Raw genomic sequence first — 26,051 nt, 5'->3', positions numbered from 1 at the left:
GAACAATTTCTTCCCCAAAGGGCTGTGGGGCATTGGAACAGGCTGCCCAGGGCAGTGCTGGAGTCACCATCCCTGGACGGCTGGACAGACGGACATGAGGTTCTCAGGACAGCGGGCAGTGCCAGGGCTGGGTTGTGGGTTGGCTCGATGATTCTGAGGGCCTTTTCCAACCGAGATGCTCCCCCGTCGGAAGGCGCTGGGCTCAGCCGGGCGGTGCTGCCGCCGCCCCGCGGGCGCTCCCTGCCCGTTAATTGCGGAGCAGCCGCGCAACACCCGTGACGTCGCTGTGAAGCCCAACGTGACGCGCCCGGACTCGTCAAGGGCCAGCAAGGGGCGGCCGCTCCCGGCCCGGCCCCGCCCCGCCCCGGAGGCAGCGCCCGGCGCCGCGGGGCCGTCAGGCGGCGGAGCCCGCACGGGGAGCGGGAGGGCACGGGCAGGGCCCGGGGAGCGGGCACGGCGCGGGGTCCCGCTCGGCCGCCATGGCCGCGGTGCCGCTACCCGCGCGGGGCTGGCGGGGGGCGCTGCACGAGCCGGAGGAGCCGGAGCGCGTAAGTTCCGCCCGCGCGGAGCGAAGGGGGGGGCGGTGTGCGTTGGTTGCTCGGCCTTGCGCGCGGTACCGGCGGGGAGCGGCCCCTGCGGTCCGGCCTTGGCGGGCTCGGCGTGTCCCGCGGGCGGCGCGCCGGCCCCGAGCGGAGCTATGCGGGAACGCGCGGCGGCCGTTGGCCCCGGGGCGCCGAGCGCGCGCTGACGCGGCCGCTGGCGGCGCGGCGGGCGGTGCCCCCTGGCGGCCGCGCGGCGGCACTGCCGGAGGGGGAGCGGTGTCCCCGGTCCCCGTGGCCGCCGTTCGCAGAATCCCAGAGTGTCGGGTTGGAAGGGACCTGGAAAGCTCACCCAGTGCAATCCCCCATGGAGCAGGAACACCCAGCTGAGGTTCCACACGAAGGTGTCCAGGCGGGTTTGAATGTCTGCACAGAAGGAGACTCCACAACCTCCCTGGGCAGCCTGGGCCAGGCTCTGACACCCTTACCATGAACAAGTTTCTTCTCATATTTAAGCAGAACCTCCTGTGTTCCAGTTTGCACCCATTGCCCCTTGTCCTGTCACTGGTTGTCACCCAGAAGAGCCTGGCTCCATCCTCCTGACACTCCCCCTTTCCATATTGATCCCCAGGAATGAGTCCCCCCTCAGCCTCCTCTTCTCCAGCTCCAGAGCCCCAGCTCCCTCAGCCTTTCCTCCCACGGGAGATGCTCCACTCCCTCCAGCATCTTGGTGGCTGCGCTGGACTCTCTCCAGCAGTTCCCTGTCCTTCTGGAGCTGAGGGGCCACAACTGGACACAATATTCCAGGTGTGGTCTCCCCAGGGCAGAGCAGAGGGGCAGGAGAACCTCTCTGACCTACTGACCACCTCCTTCTAACCCACCCCAGGTACCATTGGCTTCCTGGCCACAAGGGCCCAGTGCTGGCTCATGCTCACCCTGCTGTCCCCAGGACCCCCAGGTCCCTTTCCCCTACACTGCTCTCTAATAGGTCTTGCCACAACTTGTGCTGGAACCTGAGGACACCTGGTACTGCTGCTGGAGCTTCATGGTCTGTAAATGCCATTGAGCCCTGAGCCTGCCTGGAGACGGGGTCTGCACACACACTCCTAAGCGGAATTTCACTAAACAAGGTTTGGTTTTTGCGCTTCACGAATAGTTTTCCATTTCAGCCCAGCGTGTTTGTTTCTCCAGTCAGATTCATTCCAACAAGGTGTCTCATCCACCACCTTGTGAGCATCGTTCTTCCTAGGAAGTGCCAAGATGTTTACTTTACAAAAATTAAGGGTTTCCTTTAACTTTGCAGAAGTTAACAGGAGGCCCAAGAAAAACTTATCCTGGCGTTCAGACTCTCTCCCCACTGTTACATGGTCATCCCTGTTCATGTGCAGACTTGAGCAAAAACTTGTGTTGTTAGGGGCTGACCTCACATATCAGAGAAACACCGTTCTTGGAGAGAAAGAGGAACATCTGTCCAGTGGATTTTCTGACTGTGATTGACAAGGTTACAAAGGAAAGAAAGAATTTGAGGTTAGGGAGGCAAATAGTAACTTCTTCCCTTTAATGAATTGCAGTTTGTCCACTAATGAAAGCATCAATGAGCCAGCTGTCTGGAGACCGGGTAAAATTCTCGGACTTCTACGACAGCGACTCAGAATTGCTGTCACCATGATGTGGAGAGCTTGACTCGTGTATTCTGCTCTGCAAGGTAGTGTTAAAGAATATTAGAGGTTGGGTTTTTTCTGTAACAACAGTTGTTACGGTCCAGAGTAGAACGGAGTCATCAGGGTTAAGTGAACAGTTGAGCTGCTGCAGGCACACGCTCGATCACAGACACGAGGTGAAACACCAACACGGAACCTTTCTGACTGCTGAGGTGCTCAGATCGTGCTCTCCACCCTCTAGGGCCTGGTCACTGTCGTGCAGGGACTTTTTAGCCAAGGAATTGACAACTATTTTCTATGTTTGATTTTGGCTAACCACATGAGCCCAAGTGGCAATGCACACAGGTCGCTTTCCTTTGTATCCTGGACAGCTGTCACGCCGTACAGAGTTTTGCACATTTTAGCTCTAGTATCAGAACATTTGTCACTCTTCTCCTTGGGATTCTGTTCTTTTTAGGTTTTAAGCCATTGCCAGAACTGGGGCTTGAAGTCATTACAACCACTGTAGCCGACCTTTGCAGAGATGTTATCACTGCTTCAGCCACTGGGGAGAGGAGCCCCAAACTCAGCTCAACAAACCAAGGGCCAGACTGATCCTTGGGTCTGGGGAGACAATGATTTGGAGTCTTAATCATCCTCTTATTTGATGTTGCTATCATGGAGCATCCTGTGCTGGCGGCTGTTGTAACTGGGGAAGATTCCCTGCAGTGTTTTCTGCCCTCCCTCAGCTCCTGCTGTATGTTATATATGCATACATAGCATTTCCTTTTGTCTTTTGTACCTTGCCGTAGCTATTTGCATGTGTTTCAGAATACATGCTTTAGCTTGGAGCTCATTGATGCGATGCTGGTTTTAAAGTATTTGAATTAAGAGGCCAGTGAAGAACAACACATTTTCTAGGCTAGGGCCAATTGCATGCTGTGTTCTGGTTTGGACTGAACTGCAAGCAAAGTTTTCCAGAACAAGGACCCACCAGGACCTCACATTCCTTCTGCTTTCCCCAAGGGAGCTTCTGCACCTCCTAATAACAGGGAGCATCTATACCCACCGTCACTGTCCTCTCCAGGAAGGCATCCGGTGGAGCTGAACCTAGTAAAGCTGGGCTGGATGCAGACCTGGCTTACACCCATGGGACAGCGGACTGTGAAACACAAAACAGAAGCTAGCCTGGCTTTTAAAAATGTGGTGAAATAGAAATTACATGTGATGATCTCATTAGATTTACAGGGGATCTTTTAAATCTCACAGCTAAATTAAAAATAAATTTTAGAAGGCAAGTGTAGTCTTTTTAAAAAATGTTTTCCATTCCATTTAGGCTGGTGATTTTGATGTACCTAGGTTTCACTGTTGATGAAAAGCATCATCTGTGAGGCCTTTATCCTTCCAGCATCAGTGACAATGTGTGAGTTTTTCCAGGACTTCCCAGCTGGAAGGGGAAGTTACAGAATATCTCCTCTGCAGAGACCTGTTTCCTACCTGTTGGAGGACGGTATGATCTGCTGTTGCTTCTCTTTACATTTCCAAGTGGGGTGTAGCATGATCATTCCCTAACAGAAGGAGTCATTTGGATGAAATCCGTGCTTGCCTTTCGAATAGTGAGCTCGTTGATCCTTATGAATCACTCGGAATCCTGCACCACGTCTGCTCTCTGCACAGGCAGAATCGGTGCGCTGATTGTTTCGTTCCAAGAGGGAATTCCAGCGAGTGAAGTCCCCTCTGAAGCCTCTGCTCAAAACTCCCACAGATTGCCTTGGCATTGGTGTCAGAGCCTTGTCAGCCGTCTACTCTGTATCCTCGGTTCCTATCACTGATGTGAAATATCTTAACCCTCCCGAAAAACAATACCTTGAATTTATTATTAATAAGCCAAATTTCTTCTCACGTATGGCACTAAGTCTTTTTTCCCTTTTCTCCTCCGTCTCACACATCTTCCTGGTTACGCTGCTGTACCTTTATGATAAAGGACAAGTTCTTCAGCAACAAAGGGAAGAGGATGTTTTCCCGGTGGAAGGCAGTCTATCTGCAGAGGACCTTCTCAGACCTTTTGTTATTATATTATTCACTTTCTTAGTACAATACATATTTCACTTTTTGATTTACTTCCCATTGTATTCCTTGATAGCATTCTCATTTCAACTTCTTTCCGCTGAGGTTCCTCTTGTATTCATCCATTTTATTTTTGCGTAACATATTCAAATTTTAAATTTAGCTTCCACGCTTCAGTAGTCTGTGAGTTCTGTGGCAACGCATCTTCTGCCTGTGGAATCCTGTCTTGTGAAAGAGACGAATATTGTTGTTCCTTAAACATAAAGTTTGTTCAGAAAGACATCAGAGAAAATTTCAAAAGCGTGTGCATCTCTTTGGAATTCGGAGTCAAACCCTGAAAGGGAAGAGCTCGGGTTAGAGCCCCGAGAACAGCATGTTAATTGGCTATATAGCAATGGAAAGCTGGGAAGAGGTGACAGTATTCAGAGGAAGGTACAAAAATCATTACAAAATACATCTCCATAGCTGACTGAGTTGGCTTCAGGGTTTTCCTTCCGTTTCCTTGATGTGATCAGTCATTTCCCACAGCTTCCCCGGTCTGCCCCTCTGGTAACCGCCATGGGAGGGTGCTGTGCGCTCTTCTACGGCGGCGCTTTGTCCCCAGGCTGTGAAACTGAGGCACAGAGACGTTTAGTGGGATGTGCAGATCTGCCCACTCATCCAGCACGAGATGCCGTGTTAATTATTAATACAACATTTTGGCGACTTCACCTAAAGTCTGGTCGTACGGATGTTACTGACTCACTGTTCTTCCAGGATCCCTCTCAGGTGAAACAATAAAATCCTGAAAACTTGTACTCGGTGGCTTGTGAAGAGGTGTAAATGTTGCTTTTGGTTCTTTCAGAAGCGAGCACGCAGGCCAGTAGAAACCATTGCCAAGGAGGCTGATGCTTTCCTCATCGGCTGTGCCATGGAGCTGGATTCAAAGCAGAAAATCCCCGCTGACTGGGCTCCTTGGACTGCAAAGACAAAGCAAAATTCAACGGTATGTTTACACTGTCAACGGCATCTGTTTTTTATCAGAACACATTTTAAATGCCTTTCATTTTATAATAAAATTGCAAATAATCGCCCCCTTTTTTTTCTTGATGGCTTTGTATGTGCTTTTGTTGGTTAGATTTTTGAGAACCACGGAAGCGGAGGCACTGCCCAGCCTTGCCCAAGATGTATTGCCGGAGAATCTGTAAGTATATTAACCTTCTTCCTGTGACATAAAAGATAGACTTGTTCTTAAGTATTAGATCCATAAAACATAAAGTTAATAAAAACCGCAATTACATTTCTCAGGAATAAAGCATGTAAATAAAGGAAGGCAGATTGATTTGGCATTTCTGAGGTGCGCCAGCAGAGCACAAACTAATATGTTTCCAGCAGCGGCTGGAAAATATGGAGACTGCAAACACATTTTTCAAATTCACTCTAAAAAGCAGAGTTTAGGAAGTAACTAAAGCAAGCGGTAGCATACAGCTTCCTCTGCCCCATTTTCATATCTTCCTTGATTTACTGGATGATGGTAAAATATTCAGGAATCCCCTTCTAGCCCCCATTTTTTCCTCCTGTTGGATACTTCCTTTCCAGAGAGCAGACATAGCCTAAAAATATTACGCTGTAGGATACCCGAGCTAGTTTTGAACGAGGTGGCTCAAGAGCCAGGAGCAATCAGAGCTTGGCACAGACCACTTGACTTGTCTGAACACCAGTGCAAGTGCTTGGGCAGCTGAGTAGCGCTGACTTCCCAGCTGCTCCTCGTAGGATCCTCAAAGCAAGCTGTGTAAAACCTCTGTTATTTTTAGTTTATCTCTGTATCTGTAGTCACAGCTCTGATGTGGCTCCGTGTAGCGCGCCAGAATACTGCTGCAGTATTCTACAGGCATGATGCTAAAATTGTCGATATTCTGTACAGGTATATTGTAACTTCATGTGCAAAACAATATCATAACTCACGCTGCTTATGCATGTTACCCTAAACATTCTCTTCACTGTCCAGGCTTTTTAATTGTCCATGAGTCCCTTGGGATAAAAAAAAAAGAGCGTATTTGTGATGTTATTGGTGGAACGGTCAGTTTCTTTTGAAATAAAGTTTGAAAACATAGACTGAGGAAAAAACCTTTTGATGAGAGAATTTTTAGTGACATGAAGTTTTGTTTTTTTCAGGGACACTTAAGTCACATCCTGTGCTTGTAGGAATGGGGAGACTGCAGATCGCAGCGCTGCTCTTCTGCTTCGGTTCTGGAGATGGGCCGGTGAACCCCGTACAGACGGACATCAGGACATGGCGCACACTGCGCTCGTCTGTATGTGTTACTCCTTCACTGCACTATTAGGAATATTGCTGGTTTTACACTTGAAAAAATGCTTCTGCTTTTAAGGTGGCTCAGTATATGTTTAAAAAAAAACGCTGTAACATTTTCGAGTAGTTGGGTTGATCTGGCCTTTGGCCCAGTCTTCACCTGGGACTGGCCGTGTTGATAGATGAGATTTTCCTGTCTCTCCTGGCTGCTTTCTCTGATCCTTTTGGAAAGCGGTCCTTGCATTTCATGGGTACGGGGCCTGCAGCTGTGGCTCAGCCCTTTATTCGCAGGCAGGAATGGGAAGACAGAAATGTCTTCATTTTTAGGTGGCTGTTCAGCTGTGAAAATTCAGCCAGTAAAAGTCCTATTGAAAGTTACGTTTAAATCCAAAATATGCATCCAATTCAGGTATCTCACACTGTACGCTTCTAGTTTGTTTATAACAAGCAGAGTTTGTGAATGTGGCAGGTGACTATCTAATAGAAAAAGCAGTATTATTGGAGCAACCCTCCTTAAAGCAAAGACGACCAGTAATTCAGCCCTGTGAAATCCTCACAAAGGTGTTAAGACACCCTCTGACACTCCCTCTCTTTCCAGTTATTGCGGTATTAGAACAAATGTGTTTACAAAGCCTGAAGTTCGTCCTCCACCATGTCACAAACAGGTTCTTCTGCACTTTCCCAGTGTATAGCACTGTAGAATTTTTAAATACATTTGGATTTTTAGACTCGAAGATCGCAGAGTTGTGCTGCAGACTACAAAACCTTAAGACAAAGGTTTTTCGACAGTCAATGCTTCCTATAGTGTGTGTGGAGTTGTAGATAACACTGAGCTGACTGTTATTAAAGAGAAATTCTTCCTAAATATACCAGCGTCACGTAACTACTGAATTCAGCAAAGTAATAGATGTGGAAATAGTCGGTGAAGCAGAGCTGCACTGAGTTGCCATGCAGACTGTTTGGTTAGCAAAGAATGTTTCCTCCAATCCAATGGAAATTTTAGTTACCTCAAAAAATAAAGATTTTCAAAGAGCAGAATTTTCTCAGACAATTCAGAATTTTGTTCAATCATGAGAACAGTGCAGTTGGCTAAAAGACAAAACCCCCAAGAAACACAGGGGGGTTCAGAGTTGTATTGTCCCTGTTACCGTGTTATCTGAAACTCATCTTGAATCCTCTCGCTCCCAGCACAGGTTGATGGCAGCAATAGTATCTGAAAAAAATCACCAGAAACACAACTAGAGAGGAACGGGGGTTCACTTGAAATGACAGTACGATGGGCAAGTTCCTGTGCACTGACAGAGTTTATCAGTTAGTGCAAAATAATAATGCACAATGTTTTCTAAGGGCTGAAATGACATATTTGTTACCAAGATAACTAGATCGTATTGCGGGCAATTCATTTTTACGTTTTCCAACCCTTGTTTTTTGAAAATGCCTTTTGCATCCTCCAGGAACACAAGATAGGATTGTGCTCAAACCAGTTCTATAATAATATTTACATAACCCACCCCCGTTTTCCTACCGGTTTCATCTCTTGAGAACAAACTCCAAGAAGAGGTGTAGGAATAGATGAGCTACTGGCAAGTTAACTCCCCTCGTTTTCAGCATATCCCAATGACCACTATCACAAAGTGATACTGAAAGTTGTCAATAAAATACTTTAGTATAGAAAAGGAATGAAAAACACTCATTAGTTACCATCCCTGCTGCACCATAACACAATTTGTAATGAGAGCATGAAAAACCAGTTTGGTACAGAACTGCAGTGCTTTTCCTCAAAAAGGGTTTCTATGAAGACTCATCTGTATCTTCCTGTGCCTTCACAGTCAATCAAGTGTTTTAATTGTTGCATCCTAACATTTCAGGTTCCAGGGTAATCTCCCTTAGCTATTCAGCTGCAGAAGCACCAAATTTTCTTGCCCTAGAGCTGAGGCTTGAGCATCAAATATCACCAAAATTATGAAAACGTCAGTGGTATCCAACAGTGTTTTTTCTTCGCTATTGTTTGTTGATACAAATGATGTATTGGCTATTAGGGGAACGTTAAACTTCTCTCTTTTTATTGAATATTGGTATCTTCAATATTTAAGAAGTCGTTCCAGTGTGACTAGAATTCAAGCGTATACTGAATTTGTGCAGTGTAAGGATTCTCTTCCTACTGTTTGGCAAATATAGCAGTCCCCTCTGTATTTCTGGAGTGGGTTCCAGTACGAGGAACCACAGAAGCCTCATGGAACTGCGGTTCAAGGCCACAGTGACCGCACTGCCCCGCTTCATTCCGTGTTCCCCCTTGGCGCGGGAGGCCACGCATCCTAACAAAAGCTTGAACAGGTTCTTACTGGCATTTCTGGGAGTGCTACTGCTGATAAATCAAGTATTGTGCATAGATGCACTGTGTAGTTCTGTTCTGTGTAAGGCGTCCCAAGTGAGCTAAGTGGTGGTGCCACCTTGTGAGCCGGAGCTCCCTTGGTCCTTGCACACCAGCCGCTGGTACTGATTCCATAGCCACCCCTGAGCCCTCCTGCTGGCTGCAACCCCCCCGAGCTGCTCGGGAACACCACCAGGCCTGATGCTTTTCACAAACAACAACGCTCACGCTTCTGGATAAACTTCAAAGTGAATCATTGAGTTAGGAAGAGATTCCTTCCTCTGTGCTTTCTAGTGGGGCAAGGAATGTATTTATAAATCAGCCAGAATGAGAACAAACTGAACTTTAATAGATGGAAGGTTTCTAATCATGGTATTTTTTTAAACCAGGTGTACCGTGTGTGATCTGTTTCAGGATGTCTCAATCCTAAAGCTGTGGCGGCAGGTACAGCTGAATGCTGTACAGGCTGGCACAGGTGAATGCACCTGGAAAACAGATTTGTGTCAAATCTGCAGTAGAACCACAGAACTTATTTTTGTAAGACTTTACTTTGTATAACTGTGAAAATTTGTTTTACTGATAAAAACTACATACTCTATATTTCCTAATACTGTGGTTTGTACGCAAGATAACCTGAGTGATACTTTATTTACTTGTACATAGCAAAAGAAGCATATGATCTGTTTTTAATTCAGTTTATAATGATACAATCTAATATTTTTAACTTTGTATTTTGTAAATTGTTACTTACAAAAGCAGAAGCATTAAACACCACTTTGGCTACAGTGCGAAGTTGGCTGGTTTCGTTATTCCATTAGCAATTGAATTGCATTCTGCAGATACCAAGGTATAAAGGTAAATGAAAACTGTAGGTTATATTATACACAGTTTCATTGTCACCTATTCTTGCACATATTGAGAGTAAAGTAACTTTGTCTCTTCACAGATGCCCAGGATTTGGGCTGGTTAGCACTGCATTATACACCGTTTGTATAAGGGAAGTGGCTGAAGCACGAGATGAGAATTAACTCTGGTTTGATGCCTGAAGTAGCAAGAAGCGCAAGAGCAAACATTAAAGGGGTATTATATAAGTAATAAATACATTATCTGGGTTAGGTACAACTTTTGTACTAGGTTTAATTGCTTGGGACTTGGTGCTAGTGTTCACTTAACTATTAATTTGATGATAATTACACGTTAACTTGTCATCTTGGCTGCTAACAAAATGAGGGGTTTGGTGTGGGGAGGTTTAAAGGCAGGCCATAACTGACTAACCACGAAGACAAGAAATTTGTACTTATACAACATATATGTCAAAAATGGTATATTTAACAAATGGCGTTTATGTCTAAATGAGTTGGGAAAACGGTATGTGTATTAAATCCTCAGCATCTCTCCTGAGAACGTAATGTGAGCAGATGAATGCTCACATTAATGATGCTGGTTGGGCTCAGTTCTGGCAGTGATGAGGAGTCACACCCTGACATCTCACCACTCGTTACCCCCCCGCTCATAACCACGTGTGAACCCCACGCGCGCACAATGGACAAATGCTCTGAGGAGCACCAGGAGCTGCTGTCGCTGGGGTATTTTACCGAACAGTGAAACCCGCAGGTATTGTGGGGATGTCCCACATCACGGGGCATCAAGACTGCGAAGTTGTTGTGTCTTCCCGCATTCATAACAAGCGAGAATAACACTGGCCAAGTTGTTTTCGTGCAAAAACAAAATCCCAGGAAGATCAAATAGCCATTGACTGATCTGAACCTCATCCTCTGTCAAATAACACGCCCTCCCCAACTTCAAAAACCCACTTGCCATTCTGTGGGGTGTCCGTGTCGGGTCTGAGCTGGGACATACAGATTTTCACATGCTGACCGCTGTGTTTTCCTATAACGTAACAAACTTGTTTCTGAATCAGAGTTTCCAAACAAAAAAGCGTTTGGAAACCTCAGCAACTTGGCTGCCCCACAGGACACGGTCCCTGCTGGCATTAACAGGCACATCCTCAAGATGTGGTGGTTCCTATTTAGCGCTAGATGTATATTGTATTAACTTCTTAAGTCCATGCTATTTAATGCCATTTGCTCTGTAGAATCAGGTGTAGCGCTATTTGTGTATGATTATAGTGTTGTCACTGCAACAATATAGAAATCACCGCGTGATATTTGCTTGCAACACAGGGTGTCATTCATGAGTTATACATAAATGGCAGCTTTACATATTTAAAAGGAACATGGACTGCTTCATATCTGAAGTATGTTTCCCAGGAGATAACACCACCATTTGATCTATTTTTGATTAAAATGTAAAAATTAAAAATTAAATCAAATGGTAGTATAATTCCTTTGGGAAAACATACTTCAGTTATGAAGTATTCCCCGTAGTAGCCTTGAGAATCTTACAGCTGCATTGTCTCATCTGTAGGTGGTCTTTTTATGTCTCACATAATTAAAATGAATTGCTGTTAGAGAACCCGTACCACCGCATACAGATTTATGAACCTTGAGGCACCTCCATTCACAGACAAACAGGGAAAGCAGGCGCCGGCGCTGCGGATACGGCACATCCAGACAGGTACTGGTGAGCCAGATGCTTACTGGGAGCACTGGTTACCTCCCCATGGAAGGGAGAGCCGGGACAGGCTGGAGAATAACGCTCATTCCCAATAAAGAACGGCGTCTAAAGCATTCAGAGAACATTTTCTCTAGTAAGGGATGGCTAACGTCACCAGAAAATATAAATATATTGTGAAATTGGATTTACTATAAAAACGTGCTCTATGCAACCTAACGCAACTTGTTTATAGCAAGCTGCTTTATCGGGCTGACTCGGAACATGGGAACGTATATTTGATAAGATTAGAGAATAGCGGGGATCAGGAAAAATAAGGCTATAGACTTTGCATTCACATTTTCACAGATCTGAAGGACAAAAACGTCATTTATGTTTTGGTTGGTTTTGATTCTCTCGGTCCCGTTAACGCAGTCCGTAACAACGGCTTGTGACTGTGCGTCCTGCTCCCGCTCTAATTTAAGCTTCCATAACATGCATTTCAGTTAAATACAAGTGAAATGTTCAGATTTAATGTTTAAATAAAAAAACCTTAACAATGAAAGCATCAAGAGTTCCGTAGTGCCTTGTAGAAACATTTTGTAATAAGCAGCAGGAGTGTTCAGTTTTCAATGTAATACTTAAAAGAAAGCGTCTCTGATCTTTGAATTTCTTTATAGAGGGGAGTTTTTAATGTATAATCAGACTAAAATCCTCCTGTAATTGCACAGTGAGAGGCCTGTGAAGTTTCAGGAGCACTGCAGATGGAACATGGCCCTACAGAAGCACCAAGATCCTCCCTGATCTGCGAAGCTGGCAACGCGACATCAGCCTGTGGGTCCCCCCCATAGCGGGGACGCCCCCGCACCAGCTGGGAGTCACCTGGGGACAGATGGGGACAGCTCCAGCATAAGAGTAATTGCAATTAAATCCTCTATCTTGGAGCATTGAGGCGGTGGGACGCGGTTCGTGTTGTGTTTCCCAATTGCTCAAGCTCTGTCTGTGCTGCAGAGCCTGCCCAGCTCCTTGTGCAAGTGTTCCCCCTCCAGCCTGAACCGTGCAATTAACATTTACCCCTTAATTGCATTCACATCAGCATGGAGCGACTAAAGCCTTGCACTGTGTCTCATCCCTCTCTTGTATTCCCACACTTCAGAGATCCCCTTGATCCCAGTGCAGCAAACTGGTGACACACAGCAGTCCTGGGGTGTCCAGGGCAATTTGTGACACCCCCGAGCTGCCCCTCGGCTGAGCGGGAGGCAGAAAACGCCTGGGTAATCTGCCCTCTTTCCAAACTGAAACAGCAGTGCCCAGAGCCCCTCTGCAAGACAGCGGCAAATAGAAGTCTAAGTTAAGTTTGAAAGGGTTCAAAGCAGAAAAATTAAAGTTGCGGGACTGACGTTTTGATTTTCCGTATATTGAAAGGACGGGATGCCAGCCGCGGGAGAAAGAGCCCTCCCAACTCAAACTACTCTATAAAGATCACCAAGAATGTTAACAGCTAATTGATTCTGCAAGTTACTTCCCAAGCGTGAGATTTGTTGGTCAAACACACAGTGCTATGAATTAGGTCTTAATTGACACAAAGAAGTTTCTCTTTTCCTCGCTACACCCTAAGCCAGGCTTGGCCACACCCAGGGTAAAACTAGACTCGCGTTTACTGAAAAATGGGCATTCAACGATATTTTACAATGCTGGCACTGAGACAGAACACGGTGAAAACCCTTTGTGTGCCCCCTAAACATCGTGCCCACCACCCTCAAACCTCACACGTAAGTGGTTTTATCAATGCCATAAGAAGCCTGTAAGTGTAAGAAAGTTATCTGGACTCAACACCTCTATCCGGAAAGCGCCCAGTAAGTGGAAGGTGGTTCAGCCCACGATTCCACAGCTTGCAGAAGAGTCTATGAAGCTTTTAAAACGTCAACTTCTGAGCAAGAGCCAAGAAGGATAAGAATTCAGGGAATAATTTTTAAAAGGGTTTATAACAAAAGGGAAATAGATATTTCGAGTTACTTAGTAAAGAGACGCTATTTCATTGAAGATAGTAAATGATATTCAGAACTTCCTGGCTACTTTTAATTGCCAGGGTTACATCCATGTGCTCATTTTGTTGAAGCCGTTCCAATTCTGTTGAAAGTTGAGTCCCAGAATCCTGCTCTTTGCAGATTGGCGCTTTCTGAGCCCATCTCATGTGCAGTGAATCCCTGTCCCAGATCAGAGCCTGTGACAGTTACTTTAGAAATCGGGCTAAAAGCTTTTCTCTCCCATCTGTTGATAAAAATGTTGCTGTCTGTGTTGAGAAGCACCCAGGTAATTCAGTTTCGGTGCTGGGCACTGTGATGAAGAACCTGAGATGGCTGCTGCTGTGGGCACAGTGCCGGGGTTATGGGAACAACCTGTGGCTTCAAATCCCAGTTTCCTTGGGTGGCTCCTCCCGAGCCCTCGGTGCCCATCGATGATCCAGCGTGCAGGGACAGAAAATAACAGCCCCATAGAAAACAGTGTCATAGGGCTGGGAAAATCACCACACCTGGCAAAGGGCACTTGGCTTTAAATCAAACTCTGATACCTGAGAAACGCTCATTTCAAAACAAGCAGAACAAGGAGTTCATACGAACAGCGATCATCCAGGGTAGTGTCCAAATACAGTACTAAAAGGGGAAGGGATCAATATTTTCCATGGTTTTATGCTGAAAATAGTTAATATCTGTAGTTTTGCCATCCCTGAGTCTTCAGTAATTCAGAATCTGTAGTAGATGCTGTGTGGCACCTGTTGAACCCCCAAGGGAAAGCCAAGCAGCAGAAGCAGAGTTTCAGGATAACCAGATCCAAGCCAAATCACCACTTTGGAATTCACCCCTGGATGGAATTTGGATGGAATCTGACTCAAACACAAAGTTTGGTTGAACTATCTCATAGAACGGCGCCAGCAGGTGAAGCAAGGGCCGTGGCTTTACGGGTTCTGCCAATTCAAGAGCAGCATGAATAATGAAAGAAACCAAGACTGTAAGTTGCACTTCCTTATCTGAAAGGACTTGTCTCCCAATTCATGATTATAAATGCGTTACAAACTTCAGGTCATTTACAAAATAATAGAACGCTTTAAGATTACCCTTAGCTTTATGTAAATGTAATTTTAATATTCTATCTTCATTAATTATCTAATCTCGGGAGCAAACAAACTACTGACACAATTCTATAGCTATTTTGCCAGCAGGATTTCCTTTGAAGTCGGATGCGGTTGCACGAGGAAGCGGATGGTGGGACCGAGCCTCGCCGGCTCTTCTACAAGGAAGGCGTAAAGAGCGGCTGAGAGCTCGGAGCTGAGCTCAGCGCAGAGCTGCTTTGAGCTGCAAAACCTTCATTAGCGCCAAAAAACGGGCGGCGTTTCATTCTGCTCTCAGACCCTGCGGGTGCGGAGGGATGGTCCGTACCTGGTGGGTGTCTGTGTCACTGTGTGTGTTAATACATCCATCTACCTAATGATGTGCCACAGGTGAGCGTAACCCCAAAGTCAGGGCAACAGCCCGGACTGGACAGCTACTGCAGGCTCCCACTCGTAGCCTGTTCCTACATCAACACAGGCAAACGAGCCCTGGATGTTTTCCACCTAATTTTGTATTTTACCCGGCTATATGCATACAAATGTTTATATTAAAAGGAATTCATTAATAACTCATACTTAGTTCCTTTAGTGCAAAAAAAAGAGCAAAATCAGTACATCAGACAGTTCAAAACCCCCCTCCCAGCCCCACCAGCAGTGGGTCTGCTACTGCTCCCCTTAGAGCCCAGCAGCTGAGACAACAGATTTCAAAGCACGAATTGTGGCATTGCACAACCCCAGGGCTGTTCATTACATTATACAGTTTCCCGTCTGTTTTATGAAAGGTAGAGATGTATATTACAGTAGTTTGCGGGCTATAATTTTCATTAATAATCTGATCCATGTCTTTAGATTATTTTAGTAATTACTTCACATAAAAAGACTACTGAGTATGATTACAAATATGTCTTTGTTTTGATTGTCTGCTTTTGTGGGGAATACCAGCTGTCTGAAGTTCTTGACTTTGTTTAACAATATCAGTAATGTTCACTGAGGTTTCCAAATGCCTCGCTCTGACCCCAGGAGTATACGTCTTAATAATACAACACTAATAAACTAGTCTGCAAACTGTTCAAAGTTCAGAATTAAGCCTTATTTGCATAGAAAAAAATACATCAAAAGAACATTAAGGGCCAAGTTCTGTTCTCCTGCAGATCCTCATGCACAACTTGCAAACAGCTGTTGCTTTCCATGTGGTAGATCTGCCCTTTGGGACCGGGGGGTCTGTAGGGTCTCCCCGAGCTGCCCCATGGCCCATACCGCAGTCCGGACGCACCTTCAAAAGATATTTTTGTCTTTATTTTCCCCTGCTCCTTTTTTCCATACCCAACACAAACTTTTGACCCTACCCACTTGGGAAAATGCATGCAGCCCCAGTAATAAAATAACATTAAATAAGGAATATACTGCAGGTGACCGTGGAGGTGCCCAAGCGCTTCTCCGGTGTGCAACTGGTTGGTGCTACCCCGCAACTCAAGCCCCGTAGCCCAAGGAGCAGAGCGCTTGGGGGGTTGCAATGTCCCCTCCCCACGTCCCACAGAGCCTGGGGTTGGGGGCTCCGAGCGATGGAGCAGGTGGGGCCAGACAGGCAGAGCTCGGGGACATGTCCCTGTGACACCAGGCTGGTGGCACACACCGAGTAACTCATCCTTGCCACCACAGGAAGGAGCTCCAGCACCGCTCCTGAGCATCGCTCGCTGCTACCTGCGCTCTCCCGGCACCTACAGCTCCATTCCAGCTCTATTTTCTGCACTCTGGTTTAATTCTGCTCCTGAGCATCAACTCTGCAGTTCAAACGCTGCCCAGAGCTGAGCTCAGTCCCCTCCTCACTCGATCCCCATTTCAGGGGGAACCTGCGCTCGTCCCAGTCTCGTTTCTGCTGGAAACCAGCCTGCCCGATGCTGGCAGAGCTGCCCACCAGTATCTCGCTGTATCTCACTTCCAGGAGCGGGCAATTTGCAATTCTGAGAAGAGCTCAACGAAGACATTACGTTCTGTTTTATCTGGAGGGAAAGTGCAAAGCGTAACCTTTGCTGGGTGCTGTCAGCTGCAGCAAAAGATTGGCTCAAATATCGACCAGCCCTTCGTAAGACCAGCGATTGCTCCCAACAGCCACCGCCTCCAACATCTGGGGTGATGCTGCATGGTTGGGTCCTCACCCACCAGATTTTGGGTGGGAGCGGAGCAGGGAGCAGCCAGAGAGGGCACAGCACCACACATTGATCTGAATGAGCTCTGACCTTCTCCAAAGTGCAGGTGCCTCGGTGGAAAATCCACAGCAGCAAAACACCTGGGTGGATAAAATCACAACCTCTGGGTGCTACCAAGGGGTTCCCCCTGTGCTTCGCCTCCCCGTTGCTGACAGTTTCCCATTTTCCCTATCTTGGGGGCCTGAACCCTGCAGAGAGGAGCAGGCTGGTTTGCTAGGGGGGTCACTGGTGGAGGGGCTCTGCTCCTGCCAGGCAGAGGAGGGGACACCAGGAGTCCTCAAATTCAGATTTTGCACATAAGGGCATGTGCCACCAGCCCCAAGGAGCCATGTGCTCCTGGTCCCGTATCCCAGGGAGATCACACCGCTGCTGCCATCCCAGCTACCCTCTTTTTATAAAGCTGATGTTTCCAAACGCAAACCAGCAAGGAGGCAGCAAATGCACATAAATTTTATGTCGGTGCATCATTAGCAGGAATGAGTAAATCCCAGGCCAGTGGCACCGCACCCCTCCTGGATACACAATTATGCGGGAGATGAGCACCTGAAGTAGGAAAAACAACCAAAAAAGTGGTCTGAGTTGATGATTTATGAATGGAGAGCGCATTTTGTGGGGAAGTTCTCCTGCTTCCCCAGCAGCATAACTTGTTTTCCCTGGATTTTCTTTCCACCTGCGTTTGCTCAATTTGCTGCTGGCTTGTGCAGCCGGGCAGCAGCAGCTCACTGATCACGCATCAGGAATGCCAGCGCGCATCTGTCCTTGCCAGGAATTAACTCTGTAGAGTTTCAACTTTTTTTCCAACGAGTTGCATATAAATATTCAGCAGAACATGCGAGGGAATGAAAGCTGCGACGTTCCCATCCTGGTGGGTCTGGTGGAAAAGGTGGAGCTGAGCATCTCCGCTCTCCCACCCGGGGATGAAGGCGTTTCCAGCCCCTCGCACTAAATCACAGCCAGTACTGTCCTCTCACAGTTTACCTAATACGTTTCTATTCAGGTTGCATTCCTTCTCTAGAACTGATAAAAAATAAATTTAGAAAAAGTACATAATATACATCATGGACCGGTCAAGCTCCCTTGAAAGTATAAATAGCTGGGGCTGAGGCTTAAAGTCACTGTACCCTGTTAAACCTATTAACCTGCACACAAGCCTGTCAAACCGAGGAATACGAGTGCTACAAGTACCAAGGAAACTCAGGTGCTCAGAACTGAAGGGTGACACCCCGCAGATGCAGGGGGAGCTGTGCCCCTGTATCACAGCATCACCACACGTCACCACACCACCCTGTGTCACATCATCACCACATGTCACCGCACCACCCTGTGCCACATCATCACCACACGTCACCACACCACCCTGTGTCACATCATCACCACACGTCACCGCACCACCCTGTGTCACATCACCACCACATGTCACCGCACCACCCTGTGTCACGACAGGCTCTGCCCAGGCTCTTGGCAGTTACATTCACATCTACACGCTCATCTCCCCCGTGCTGGAAAGCTTCAGCACTAATTACTTGTGATTTTGGACTGCCTGGAAGCACAGAAATATTTTCTTTACCTTCGCTAGTTCCCCAAGATCACAAAAATAATCAGGGTTTAAAAATAATGCTTTTTCCCTTTGCTCTAAAAAGTAGAGGTGTGCGAGAGGATGATATCCGCTGACTCTGCAAAGCAAGGGGGTCGGAACTCCCCCAGCCCCTGCACAAACCCCATTGTGGGCTGCACGTGAGCACTCCCAAAGCCTCCCCAGAACCACCTGCCATTAGCTCAGCCTCATCTCCTACTGCCAAATATATTTCAGCATCTTTCCTCATATATATATACACACGTATATATATACATATCTATACATACATATATATACACACATATACATAACAAAAACTGTCTACAAGAAAGAAATGCTGCCCTGTCCCTTTGCTGTGTTCCAGGCACCTCTCCTGCTGTAGCTCAATGCAGCGAGGTGTAAAACACGTGCAATGAAAAAGGGATGAAAATAAAGCAGAGAAATGGGTTTTGTGTAAAAATAAAATGCGAATAAAAGTATGTTCGCAAAATACATAAGCAGATACTGCGCAGCCTTTGGCAAAAATAATATATATCACCCATCTTGTTACAAAGAGAATTTGAGTTCTAGTGTGTTGCCAAAGGGGACAGACCTTTATTTAGGAAACTGAAAAAGTACAAATGCAAAGCAAATTAAAAAAAAAAAAAAATCAATTACTTAAACCAAGGTTTCTCACTTTTTGCTTTAAATCATGATTAAAAGCAGTTACTTGACTCACTGATTTAAATCAATCCGCACCATCTCTCTCAGATGATCTCAAGCAGTTAAATAAGAAGAGAGAATGTCATCAATAACCCATCTGTGTCACAGATGAGGAAGCGGCCCCACGGGACTGCTTTGCCCCATTTTTCATGTGGTGGTCCCTACATTTCCAGGAGCCACACGAGCTGGAGGAAGCCACAGAAACACAAGAGTTCGTACCTGCGAGTTGGAACAGGAGCAAGAAGCGGGGGGGCGCACAGAGCCAGGATGCATTACAGGCTTTATATTTGTGCTCCTTAAACAGGTTCTAAAGCATCCTTAAGTGGCATAAGCATAAATTATGTGTTTCACAATTTTTATGACTGCCCTTACTTTGGGAAAATTTGCACACAAATAAGGGACAGTGATGGGGGTGATGGTCCCACGGATAGTGACAACTGATTTCTTTAAGGAGATCATAAAGAAGAGAGGGGAAACAACTGAGTTGGAGTAAAAAGGAATCCCAGAAAAGCCCAGTGAAGGCGATTTGGTGCGTGGGGCAATTGCCGAGTCTGGGTTGGTGCCAAAGCCACCGGGCTGTTCACCATGTTCAGGCTTATTCCCTTTCGGCTGCCATTCCCAAGTTGTCTAATTGTCCTTGATGTGTCTTCCCTCCCCCAGGAACGCCATCCAGACCCAGCAGCTCCAGATGTCTGAATATTATGCAGGAAGCCGGTAAACAAATTCCTCCTATTTTTCCTGCTGGCAATTAGAAACATAGGAAGAACACATTGCTTAACAGGCGAGGAGTCCGCCAAAGATGCTTCATACGTGCAGGAAGCCCGTACAAAATTCATCATGGTAGTCAAATAGGTGATGAACATTAAATTTTGTACATCTTTTAGATTACCCCTTGTTCTTACTAAATCATGACAAAGTAAAAATAAGGAAACAAAGAGTTGAAATAGGAGTTGAAGTTGGGAGAAGCTTGCGATCACGGTTGTTTCCAGGGTCACCACCGAGCACAGAGCAGCTCAGACAGTTCTTCAAGTGGTTTCCAGCTTTCCACCCAATGTGGAACCAACCCAGGTCTGGTCCTGCCTCGCTCAGCACCTTCCCTCCCATTAATTTCTTTGCACGTGTGAGCAATCCTGCCCTGGCAGGAGGGATGGCTTAGGTGGCTTCAGGAGTCTTTCCCACCGTTAATTGTTATGATTTCAAAGCCTCATGGGGTGAAGACTTTGAAAAGGAGAATTTGTACTGGAGCCTGGGAAGAAAATGAAGAAATACCCAGCACCATAAGCCGTGTGCAGAGATGGTGCTGGGAAACCTGTGCTCCAGGTCCCTGTGCCAGGGAAGACAACGCAGTTTTCCAGCTCACGGACAGAAGGTGCAGCGCTTGTGGGAAGCACGAGCCACGCGTCCAACGTGCTTGAGGTCTACGAGTTGCAACAGCTCAGGAGCAAACGAATAAATACCCAACATTTCACAGGTGATCTGCAGAAAAGCCTCTTCGAGCTTGGGGTTTGCCATGAAAAAGAGTTTCATTGGCCCAGCCCAGCTGCCCTGGGTTTATCAGCACTGTGGCGCTTTCTGAGAGAATTATGCTTGTCTCCCTTTCAAACCAATGACTGAGCTGAGATTTCTTTTCAATGCTCAAAATCTGTAGCATTTTCATAAATAAATAGCTGTCACAGAGTTGATTTACAGCCTTTTTAAGGCTGATTTTTGGTCTTATGGCAGGTGTGAGAGATGGAGAAGTAGTGCAAAACCCAGAACGAGACAGAGGCAGTTCCTCCTTTCCACCATCAGGGCATTTGGCGCATGGACCTGACCGACCATCTGGTACCGGTGCATGTTTGAGTGTCCCCTCCCCACAGCCACCGGGTCACTTGGCTCTGTCCCATCGTGGGGTGCACTGGCCAACCTCAAAGTGAATTTGATCTTCATGCTCAATTAGGTTGTGTTTCCTTGTCGTACACCCCCCCAAAACATGTTGGTGCTAACTGTGGAGATATTCTCCTTCTTGGCCTTGCCCTCGGCAGTGACCCCAGCATCACCCTGCCCAAGCAATGAGCTGCCACCATGACTGCAGACCGCATCCAAAACCCAAGGCAAGCATGAGCTGATGCCACTGTTTCCATTACACCTTTACTGATGTCTTTGTGACAGTTTGTCACTTTTCTACAAATATCCCATGCAACATTTTGGCAAGACAAGGCTCTTGGCTTCAGTCCCTTACCTGCAGTCCAACCCCATTTTGCAAGGAGGTTTTTCACCCAGGGTTTTGTATTATTTTTCCCCTAAACAAACACATTTCTGAGGACCGAGACTGCCCAGAGCGTTACTGACTGTCCATGTTTCCCTTTGCTTGGTGCCACCACCACTTAGAGAAAGGGCACAGGAAACCTGACATGAGATCCTCACGTCTCCTTCCAGCCCTCTCAAATGAAGGTTTGCAATAGCAGCAGTGACACCATGATTATGTTGTTAGTGACCACTGCAGCTTAATTAATTGTCTTAAACCAAGAAGCAACCAAGATGCACATGAGCATGAAGTTCCTCTGCAAAATGCATCGAGCAGCATTTCCAGCTGGGGCTCAGAACCATCCGCACAGTGACCCCTAATGCCAGTTCTGCAAAGGATATTTAAAGATCCCTTTCAAACTCATTACTCTTAAGCAGAAATAAACTGCAAGCATGCAAAAAAATAAGTGTGCCCATTTGCTATTTTCATCATCTCATCCTCCGTGCTTCATCTGGCTCAGGTGTGTGCCGACTCCATACCTGTTGGAGGACTAAGATCATTCCTGCTTCTTACTGCGACGAAGGAATTAAATACAAAATCTTCTGTAGGAAGCAATTGTGAAGTGTGGAAGTTTCTAGTCAGGCAAATAAATTGGATTTAAGTATATTACAGTCATAATCTTTTTCTGCCTCTCTCCAGACAGCCTTTGTACATGGAGAAATGAGAATGTATTCTCAGACAAATCTTGACCTGAGGGAGAAGGCTGCGGGAATCTGGATTTTCAATAACATAAGACAATAAAGCTCAGACTTCTAACCTGCCGCAATATGGTAAAAGTATAAAGAGCTTAGCAACTAATAAAAGAAAAGGGTCTTCCAACTCATATTTGAAGATCTAGACCCCCAAAAGGACACTTCATAAAGATCATAATGGGTTAGGCAGTATCTAACAGATACCATGTACCTTGTTGACCAATTGTCTGACAGTTGTCTTCTGCAGGCCTGGATATTAATAAGCCTTGTGTTGATTTCCTTGGGGTATTTTGTCTTCGTAATTGTACATCTACTTGTTGTGACACCGCAGCTTGCTATATATTTATTTAATGTGATTCCTATAGCAAAAAATAAAGTATCTATGCTATTGTTTTCCTTAGATGATATGCATACACTGCAAATTTCATCTCCCTCTGAGGTACAGTGAATCAAAGCCCTTCCAATGCGAGGGAGAGCACACGGTCTTGGGGCAAAGAGGAAATCCAGATGTGTTTTCCCCTTAGGTGTGAATGTCTTACTCCTTGCACTACACAGGGAATAGAAAGGGATTCAATTATCGCTGCATTTTTATTTCTAATAATAACAAAAACTTGTTCTAGAAGGTATTCCAGTTAAATAATGTTTTGACAGATAATGCTAGTGCAAAGTAGCTGTCACTCACGCAGCAAGATCAAGGGGAAATAGATGCATAAGAAAGATCACAGAGCGGCTTATGTAGTGAAAACGGAGCCCATTAAAAACTCCTCTTGCCAACAAAACAAAGACTGTATGCGGCTTGATCCTGCTCTCCCTGTTTTCTGCACGGCGACCGAATAAAACGCAAATATTTAGAGATTGCATGTTATATATAAATTGCAGTTTTCCATAGCTTCTCAAACACAGGCATGTTTAAAAGCCCCCTCTGTTCTCACGGCTCCCTCAGTCACACCAGTCCCGGCCTGACAACCAGAAAACATTTAGAGTGAGTTGGGATGGTTCTGAGTCCAAGCTCTAGTGAGATGGGCTGGTCACTCTGACCCAAGTCCCAAATCACCTGATTTGCCCATACACCATCCCCTTTATTTGCTCCATTTGCTATTTGGCCCATCTCTGTCACTTGGAGCAACCCACACTTATTTTCAGCTAAACGGGAACTGCATTGCACCCACTTACCTATCTTTGGTTACATTCACCTACAACAAGTTTACCTTGTGAACGGGTCTTTTCCTTTAGCTCCAAGTTTTGCACACAATTCCACACAAATACTTTATTCCAGCCTCTTTCCTCCACCAGCTCACCGTACCCAATATTTTGTGCTGGTACCCAAACCGTCCCCAAACTCACTTGTGCTCATCCCAACTGCAGGTAACGTGTTGCTCCGTATGTGATCTTAGAGCATCACAGAAATTGTGGAAAGAGAAATAATAGATAGGTGTTTAGAGGCATTTGCTTAGGGGTTACATTAAATCACAATATTTAAGCGTAAGTCTCTAAAGTCTTGATGCAAGTTCTGAAAGTACCCATTGAAAACTACTAAATAGAAACTGCCTTTTAAAGCTATTCAACTTTTTTTTTAGAAAAAAGTTTGTGGGTTTTTTTTTTTTCAGAACTAAACTTCTGCTGCAAACTGAGCCCAAAGTATAAATATGGGATTAAGCAAGAAAATGCACACACACCAGTTCAGAAGAGCGGCTGCCGTTCTCTTTGGGAGCGCACAGGTCAGACATGGCGAATCCCCGCTCCCTCCCCCAAAACTGCCCCAGGCAGCCCCAACGGTGCCAGAGGGACGAGGCTGAGACCTCAAATTCTTCATTTCTAAGTAAAATTTCAATTGGAGAAGAAAAAACTGAAAATAGTCCAAGTTTCCAGAAGGAAGGAATGAAGCAAAGAAGGTACCTGATCCACGGCATTGCTCCAGTACCTCCCCCACCAGCAAGCGATATAGATACAAATATTTGTAGGACAAAAGTACCCCAGGAGATTCGGGGGATTTATTACAGGGTGCTGTGCGGCTGGGAAAGTGCTGCAAATCGTGGGATAAGGCAAAGAAATAATCAGGCTGGCTGGTCCCAGCAGTAACTGCATCAGGACTGTGTGAGAGTCTAGACATAAATGGGGAATGCCACTTTTTAAATGGTTTATTAACATACAACGATCTAAAGCTCAGGCCATTGTCAGTGCAAAATGCCGGTGCAGTAAAAGTGCATTTTTAAGATAACTGATATTTGGAATTGTTTTTCCTTTAAGCATTCAGCATTCGCAACACAAGCGGGGAAGGCAGGAGGACATGACACCCGTCACCTGTGAGCCAGCTCCTCATTTGGCCTTTTTTAAACCCTCACCCAGATTTACAAGATTTGCAAGTGTAACTGCAGTCAACGAGCATCTAATTTTATCCTTTGTTTTGCCTGTTGAACATCAACCTAAAGCCACAACTGAGAGCTGCAGTTACACTTGGGAAGGAAATAGAATTATTTATTATAGAGTGTGCTGTATTTGGTAATTTTGCAGTGGCTTTATGAAACTGTCACTGAGAAGTTTGGTTTTATTCTCCCTCTTCACCTGAAGTTCTTTAAATACATTTCCACAAATGTATTTCTCTGAACAAACAATAAGTGGGTTTTACTTCTCCCAAAAAACATTTAAATAGTCTAAAATCCACTTAGTACTAATGCTGTGAGCATCTTTAATTCCTATGAGAGATGGTGTAACTTCAGAAGAAAAGACAACCATGATAGTGACATTTACTATAGAAATTTAAAAAAAAGCACGTAATGCAAATCACCCATCCAGAATTTTTGTAAACTTTTATCCCAGGCTTCCCTTTCCAGACAGCAGCAGGAATTTTGCACTGAAATGTGTGTGACTTGCTTGCTTGCTTATGGGTATCCTCACGGCCAAAAGAAACCAGAGCAGCTGCAGGATGGATTTTTTCCTGTCTAACATGGAAGTTCTTATACCCACCCTGCCTTGGAGATATCTGCGTAACACCCCATTCAGAGGATTTATTTTAGTATCTATATTGAGTGTATATATACATATATATATATGTCATATCAGCATTCCCTAACGCAGGCTCCGCAGGTCTGTCCCCCATAAAGTAGAGTTTGAGATCCTTCCTACCAAGGAGCTGGTGGAGGGGACACGGAACAGTCCCAGAGCAGCCACCACCCCATGGGAAGCAGGGCTGGGCACACACAGGCTTTCCAGCAAAACTAAGACAAAACGGGAATTGTAATGCCAAAAACATGCAGAATTTTGTTTATTTCCAGCACAAGAATCCCACCTGTAGAGCCCAGGATGTGACAGAACTGGAAAGAACTTGAGGAAAACGCTAAATCTTGATCATCTCAAAGCCACCAGCAACTTCATCCTAAAGAGAACCGATTGAATTCGGTGGGACACGATGCTGGGAACACTCCAGGCTGGAGCACAGCCAGGGATGTCCCAGTGAAAACTGAGTTTTAAACAACGTGTTTCAGCAGGAGCATTGTCTCCCGCACACCACTCATCATGTCTTAGGTTGTTTCATTGATCTGCAGTTTGACCTGTACATTTTCAAGCCAATATTTAACTTTGATTATCAGTATTTGTCGGCGCTCTGTTCATACGAAACCAGACCAACATACTGCAATGAAAACTGAGCAGTTTTCCCTCCTTTTCCTTCTGTATTTAATGACTAGAGGTGCAGGTAGGAATTGAAGGCACAGACCTGTGGTCCAGCAGCTGATAACACCCAGGCACTTGCTAGAGGAGACAGAATAAAATGGCCTAATGTGATCTTGCCATGTGGTAATTTTCCAGATAAATGGACAGTTGCTTCAGCAGCTCCACTGTTGAAGGTCAATGATCCATATAATATGGGCAATTACAGAAGTATTTCCATTGCAGACTCTGGGAAAAATTTTTAGTGCAAGACAACAGATCAACTGTAGCAGAGGTACCAAGAGGAGGGCACCCCATTTGAAGCCCTGCACCCCAATTCCTGCCTGGTATCTCCCTGGCTCATCCGATCAAG

The 26,051-nt window shown here is 45.8% G+C and overlaps 1 protein-coding gene across 1 annotated transcript; it reads left to right on the top strand.

The window, feature by feature from the left end:
• Positions 1-389: 389 nt before the first annotated feature.
• C8H10orf143 (chromosome 8 C10orf143 homolog) lies at positions 390-9,695 on the top strand. The gene is made up of 4 exons (XM_065843586.2): positions 390-548; positions 5,091-5,231; positions 5,364-5,429; positions 6,401-9,695. Exons 1-4 carry the CDS (start codon positions 480-482, stop codon positions 6,428-6,430), a joined length of 306 nt encoding a protein of 101 aa, XP_065699658.1. The 5' UTR covers positions 390-479; the 3' UTR covers positions 6,431-9,695.
• Positions 9,696-26,051: the final 16,356 nt, after the last annotated feature.

Source organism: Patagioenas fasciata, chromosome 8 (assembly GCF_037038585.1).
Source record: "Patagioenas fasciata isolate bPatFas1 chromosome 8, bPatFas1.hap1, whole genome shotgun sequence".
NCBI lineage: Eukaryota > Metazoa > Chordata > Aves > Columbiformes > Columbidae > Patagioenas > Patagioenas fasciata.
Note: the sequence above shows the minus strand (reverse complement) of the source record. Positions and strands in the feature narration are given on the sequence as shown.